The sequence below is a fragment of the Mus pahari genome, chromosome 21 (genome assembly GCF_900095145.1).
Source record: "Mus pahari chromosome 21, PAHARI_EIJ_v1.1, whole genome shotgun sequence".
Taxonomy (NCBI): domain Eukaryota; kingdom Metazoa; phylum Chordata; class Mammalia; order Rodentia; family Muridae; genus Mus; species Mus pahari.
In genome coordinates this window covers 38,653,975-38,661,141 of record NC_034610.1, presented here as the reverse complement: position 1 = coordinate 38,661,141, position 7,167 = coordinate 38,653,975, and the positions used below count along the sequence as shown (strand labels likewise).

Below are 7,167 nucleotides of genomic sequence, written 5' to 3'. Positions count from 1 at the left end.
TCTCTCTCTCTCTCTCTCTCTCTCTCTTGTTTCTGTACTTTTGTTTTGTTTCCCCTGTTCTGTACCAGATGGAATGACACTGATGTCTAGCCACAAGTACTTTGCTTCATCTCAAAATCACTATGTATTGTCTTTTTAATTCCTTTCTACTTTTCTGCCTCTAGTTAAATTTGAGGTATATCTTAACTTTTCATTTATAGTTTAAGTCTTCTTATGGCTCATGTAAAACCAAAGAATGGCCTTAACATAAACACATACACCAAGTAACAGAATAGATATCAGGAAAATTAACCTAGATCTATGCATCTCCATAACCTATTCTCAACAAAGGAGCTAAAAACACATTGGAAGAAGGTACCTCTTAGGTAATCAGTGCTGGGGAAAGTGGATACCTTACAAAAGGTTAATGTCATCCTTTCCTATCTCCTATAAGAAACCAAACCAAGATTGTTAGAAGACAAGACTTAACATTTGGGCATTATTGGAGCAAAACAGAGGAAGTACTAGTAGACGCTGATAGACAAGTGAATTTATATCTGTATGACTCCTAAAGGACAGGAAATGAAAGCCAAAGTTGACAAACAGTATTAACTCAACGGGAAAACCATCAGCAGTGAAGGGATAGCCCTTAGGATAGGGAACTTATTTCCTAACTAGTCAGCTCTTAAACTAAGTAAAAATAAAACAGGGATGAAGTCATTTAAATGGAGAACCAAAAACTTTTATTCAAAATAACCACATGTCCAAATGTAGAGAGGGAGTCATACCCCTTGATGTTTATCCAAAGAGGTAGAAAACCTGACCACACAAACCGCTGCACCCACTTGTTGATGCCATCCTTATTCAGAAACTGAGAAGCAGCCAAGATCTCTCACTAATAAAGAGATAAAGTGTCAAATACCCAGTGATACAATATTCTCCCATGTGAAGTGCAAATGAGCTGCCCAGCCTTTTAATAGAAGGAAAAGAAAAGAAACGTGTCTTTTACTGATTGGAAAACCAGCCCACTGCCTACCTAGTCAAGTGTTTCACTAATCTAAATACTCCACAACAGTGTATTTATATGACCCCACATTGTCAGGAGCTGGGATGGGTTTTTATAAAGACAAAGAGCAAAAGTTGCAGTGTATGAGTAGACAGCCAAAAGTGGAATATCTCCACACCGCCATGGTGAACCTGCCATGTGCTTCTTATTCAATACAGTGCTTGCTTCAGGACCTGAAGAACCAGAGCAACAAAGGCAAAAGGGCTACATACTGCCTGATCCCAACTGGGACACGGAAGAGGCAAGAGAGTGGAGGCAGGGAAAAGATCAGTATTCATCAGTTGTGGTGAAAAAACAGGGATGAAAGTGGTAGAGAGCAAGAGCTGTACTGCTGTAAGAAGTATTTATAAGTCAGTCCAAGCTCATCAGGTGCACAAAACCAAAAGGGAACCACACAGTGGCCTTGGGGATCACAGTGTGTCGGAGAATCACTGTTGGTGGTGCTGGAAATGGAAGGGCTTTGCTTGTGTGCAGGTTATGAGAAACTCTGTCTCTCAGTTTAGCTGTGAACTTAGAACTACTCTAAGAAGTGGTCTGTTGTCAGAAGAGTAATGCAGACTTCTGTATTGACTCCTGCTCTCAAACCTTCTGGACTTCCTTTGCTTCCCACCCCCCCACCCCCATTCCCTACTCTACTTTCTCTCTTAGTGTTTACTAACAACCATGTTTCAGGCGTATACCTGTTGTGCTAATGTATAAATGCATTCATATTAATGTAGAGAAGAGAGTTTGTGACTGACTCCACAGAAGAAAATGGAAAGCCAAAATATTTCAAAATCTAGCATGTTTTTTTTTTTGTCTCATTATTATATGGGTTAAATCTAACTTCAATATTTTTTGAGTCTTAAATGTCACAATATATGAAAAATATTGAATATTGTCATATTCAATTACAAAATATTGAAATAAACTACCTGTATCCGTGGTTCACTCCTCTTACCATAATTGGCATCTTTTAACAATGCCTTTTTATAAGAATTCAGAACTGTATTTTTCTGTTTTCTCTGCCTGTGTCTTGAGTGGCATATTCAAAGCAGTAATGGAGTATATGCTAGGGAGATTAGACAGAGCCTTGACATGCTGATTTGTAAATCTACATAAATTGGAAAGTACATCTTGGAAATATTTCTGGTTATACTCTACAGTGCACGTGGTCCTGCTCTGAAGGGGAGAAGCACTCTTATAATAGGGTGGTCTTGGTCCAAAGCCATCTTCTGAGGATCACAGACTACCTGAGAGAGATGCCAGCTTAGACATCACCACCTGGGGCCATGTGGTGCTTTCTCACCTGTGCTGCCTAAAACAGCTTTCATTTGGTCCAGTGAGACTGACTTTATGATACTGAGTAAAAACTTAGCTACACTGCCATTAAACTGTCTCCTCTCTTGGTGTTTTTATCTTTGCTATTGAAATTTTGTATAATTTTCAAGAATCATAAGTAGGTGACAAGATTTTATTTTTAATTCGTATTAAAAGTTGAGTCCTATATTTCATTGTGGGTGACTTAATTATATTTTTTAAATGAAGGAAAGCCTGATGTGTTACAAAAGTAATTATTTGGCATGGCTTGGTTAACTTCTTTAAATTGTTGAGAAAAAAAAAAGCCATGTGTATATGTCTAGAAATTTGAATATGAATCTACATGTTGATTTTTTACCATCTAGTGACTATCTTTTATATATGAATTAATTGATGCCTTCTGAGTCTCCTTAAGCTTTATATGTCTGTATTTTGGGTAGTAATGTTTTATTTATACTATTAATATTGAGATGACTTCATAAGAAAATAAAATGTACTTTAGTTTATTATATATTTATTTTTATTTAGTTTATTTAATATTTATTATTATTTAGTTTTATTATTGGTAGATTAGTTTATGAAAATAAAAGTGTCACTCTCTTATTATTCACCCTTTCTCTTACTAATGAATGAGGCGTCAGCAAAACAATGCTAACTAACTGATACTGTAAAGATGAGGTCCTTCTGGGCACCAGCTCCTTCCGGTGGGCGTGGTACATACAGCATTTGCCTTTGCATTGATGTTTACTAAGGTGGGAGGAGAAGCTGTCAGAGAGGAGCTGGGCAGTGTTAAGGTGCACTCAGTGTACAGAACGTTCTACTCTTAGAGGGTGTGCACAGCCAAGTGGCCAGAGCCTTAGTTATTCTGAAAAAACATTGAAGAATCTTGGAGCTATTTTCAAGCAAAGCATAAACTGAAGTGACCTGACAAAACTGTGAACAGAAGTGAAGGCTAGTGTTCTTGGGTTTTGTTGGGGTGCTGAATAGCAACTCCACAAACTACTGAGAAATTGAATATTTAATTTTTAAAATTGTAGTTTTACTCATGTGTTGATTTGAATTAATTTTAAAGCAAGTGGGAAATTAAAAGAATTTTCTGGTAAAATGAGACTGTCTAATGACTTTAATGTCTTACTAATTCAGTGATTATTTGGAGGCTTATTCCGTGTAGCACCCTGCAGTTACTGTATGGAAATTTGTAAGCACATTGTTTTAAAAATTTGGAGTTAATTAGTATTTAAGTGTTTGTGAGTTTTGTTTAGAATGTGGGGAATTACTGACAACTAAAGCGGCCTTCCCATACTCAATGCAGTGAGCCACACTCCAGCCTCCTCGCACAGAGAAATACTAAAAGGGCACTACTGTACCAGTGCTTGCTTTGGTGGTATTTGCTAGGGTTTAGTGTCAGCCACACTATAGTTGCTACCTCTTTACTAGGTAATGTCATACTTTGCTATTTCCATCAATGGCAAAAACAAATTAAAGACCATTTAAAAATTCCCTGAGAACCAGTACACCTAAAGTAAGTCACTGCTCATCTCTGTGCTTCTGCCTTCTGGTCAGGAAGTGTGCCTTACCATCCTCGAAATCTCACCATGAATGAGGGAATGAGGGAATCAATGATCATCTGTTTTTTCCAAAGACAATATACTATGTCTGCTTTTTATCTTACCATAGAAATTCATATATAGAAGGACATACTTGTATCTTAGAATAAATGAATAATGTATTTCTACCAAAATTATTCCTTAGGCTCCTGCATATTATTCATCTGTAAATAGAAAACTGCTGGAAATAAATTTTGGAAAACTGTTTTGTAATGGTTGTTTTCATGCTTAGTTGTATGTTTTAATGATAAAAATGTGGAGGTGACCTTAAGTGTCTTTTTCCATGGATGAAGCAAAATGAAGAAATTTTAATGCTTAAAAAAGGAACCATGTTCGGCATGGATTATGGTATCCCCCAACACACACATACACTTTTATTGGAGGAGATATTTATATTCTAGCTCAAATGAGGGCTGAAGGGTTTAGTCTGTTTGTGGTGTTCCATGAAGAGAGCGTCTAGGGCAAATACCAAGCTGCTTTTTGTGTTTCACACAGCCAGATGTTTTGGTTTTATTTCCCTTCGCAGTTAATTTACTAAAATACAGACTTCTGGTTTATTACTTATTGATAGAAAATTATATGCATATGAGGTATTTTTATTAGTAGCAAAACAAAGATTGGTCTTTTTACATAAGTATAAACACGTTGTTGCATCTTGAGTTGAAATAGGTACCTAAGTAATACACACTGTGATGTAATCTGTGCTGTGTCTGAATGTGCTTCTCTTAGGGGATGTCCGCCTGACCCCGGAGGACTTCGCTAGAGCTCAGAAGTACTGCAAGTACGCTGGCAGTGCCCTGCAGTATGAAGATGTGGGCACCGCTGTGCAGAACCTCCAGAAGGCTCTCAGGCTGCTGACCACGGGCAGGGAGTGAAGCCTCTGTTCACGGAACCATGTGTTTTCCGCATAGAGAACTAACAGTCCATTACACTTTCCTCAGCCTTTCAGGAGCATGGGATTACAGAAGACCTCAGTTCCCTGAGTAAGACAGTGACTCCTGTGTGTCTCAGAAGCATTTATCAGCTGCCTCAGCCAGTTGTCATTGAGTGTGTAGAGCTGGTGTTAGCATCGAACCCTGCTATGAAATACCCCTGTAGAAAATCATGTTGGGTATAATATGCTTTCTTAATTTATACACACTAAAGGAAGTTTTTGAAAGATCTGTAATATTTGGACAAACAAACCGTATTATGTTGCTTTAATATTCTAAATTAAACTTTTAATAAAGATTACCAAAATATTCTGGGTTGGAGAGCCTGACTCCCCCCCCCCCTGCTTAGGATTTGCAAAGCAAATGTGAACATCCAAAAGTGGTGAATGATAAGAGAGATTAAATGCAGTTTATATTCATGTTTAAATATAACTGTAAAAATCAAAGATCACGGAAGGAAAAACCGTGTGGAGTGATAGAATCACTCGCTGCACTGGAAGAAACCGCACGGCTTCCCGGGGCGCCTCCTGCCCGCCGGCGCGTATGGTATATTGCTGTCCTTCAGCAGCAGCTGATTTGTGTGTTAAAAAGTGAAGAGAAGAATTTTGTCCAAATGTTTGCATACTCTGTGTGCTAAAGATTCTCTTCTGCTCTTATGGAATCGTAGAGTGTAGATGGAATGACAAAGAAGGCTATAGGATTTTGGATTCCAGCTCAAATTGGTAAGTATTATAGGGCTTATGCACTGCCTACATGTGTGCTCTGTGAACATTAATACAAGAATTCTTCTAACTTGCTCACTGTACTGCAGAGCCAACCATGTTTTGATTTTTATACTAGATATATCTTTTGTAGTAAATGCCTTTATTTAAAATGTGAATTTGACAGATTCACCTGAGATTTTTCTGTTTTGTATCACTTATGCTATGTGGATTGGAATTCTTTAGAGTTGAGCACCTAGACTCTTATTTATTATAAGGATGGCAGGATATGGCCCATAGGCTCTGTTAACATAGCAGGCATCAGGACATGGCCCGTAGGCTCTATTAACATAGGGGACAGCAGCCATGGCTCATACTATGTATTTAACACAGGAAACAGCAGGCCATGGCCTATGGATACCACCTGTCATATAGAGTTTTATTTTAACAATATAATACCCATTTGTTTATATTTTGTCTGGATGGTTTTCAGAGTTGCAGAGTTATGTGGTTTATGTTTATTACTGTCTAGCCCCTTTTTTAAAAAATGACTGAAAATCTAATCTACTAGAGAGAAAAAGTCACTAACTCGTTATAATTTGTGTCCATATTTTTCTGCACATCAATATATTACTATGCACAGTTTGATAGAACAGATATACATAGTGACTGAACTGTCTACATCATCACAGAGAATCCACAGAATGCATCCCCTGGAAAGTGCTCCCGTGAGGCAAACATTACTCTGGCTCAGCATTTGCATCTGGAAATCCAGTCCTCTGGTATGGTGCTATAGAATATCAGAATTAAAACATGACTCGGGTGATCAATCTTCCCAACAGGTGTAAATAGAGTGCAGCAAATTTTATTGCACACCTAGACATATTTGTTCATTGGCATTAAAACTGCCACTTGCTGTTTTACTCCTAGTTAGCAGAGTAAATGGAGGCAAGGAGACAACCCTGAAGTTCACTGATATAAACCAGATCCCCTCTGTAAGATGAAAGGGACACCCCTGGAGTCTGCTGTAGAATTACATGCCATGCCATGTGTAAGGTACTTAGCACTCTGTAGCACTTTTATGGATTATTCTTTTGGATACTTTACAGTTACATAAGATATTAATGATAATTTGTTTTCCAAGTATCAAGAAATGTTTTCTTGCATGAGGGAACTGAACTATATTTAATATCTCCGTATATATTCCCATAAGTTAGGGCACATTTTCTGGTGTAAGAGGATAAACACTTTTCACTTACTTAGCATGCATTTATTAAGCTGCTGCTTTGTGCCTGGTGTTGTTCTTTCAAGAGGATATGGCAGAGAATAAAGTCTGCCTCGGTTTACATTCTAAAGGAGAGGAAATGGCGATTCTTAATAAAAGTTACCATATATTGTGTATTTGATGAGTGTTCCTCCAGGATGCTTGTTAGAAATGTAGTTTTCAGGTGCTGCCTCAGTTGTATCAGGTAGACACTCCAGGTAGGAGACAGCCTTCTGTGCTCTCAAGATACATTGTCTAATGACCCTACAGCTTGAGTGGGTTAGTCCTGTCTAGATCAAAAAGAGTGGGCAACAGAGGT

At 38.0% G+C, this 7,167-nt stretch overlaps 1 protein-coding gene across 1 annotated transcript in view; it reads left to right on the top strand.

Annotated features, from left to right (window-relative positions):
* Positions 1–5,195, top strand: part of Vta1 (vesicle trafficking 1) — a 49,613-nt gene extending 44,418 nt beyond the window's left edge. The window contains exon 8 of the mRNA XM_021221420.1: positions 4,681–5,195. Within this exon, the coding sequence (XP_021077079.1) occupies positions 4,681–4,826 (146 nt within the window). The 3' untranslated portion in view covers positions 4,827–5,195. The remainder of the gene's footprint in view (positions 1–4,680) is intronic.
* The last annotated feature ends 1,972 nt before the right edge of the window (positions 5,196–7,167 follow it).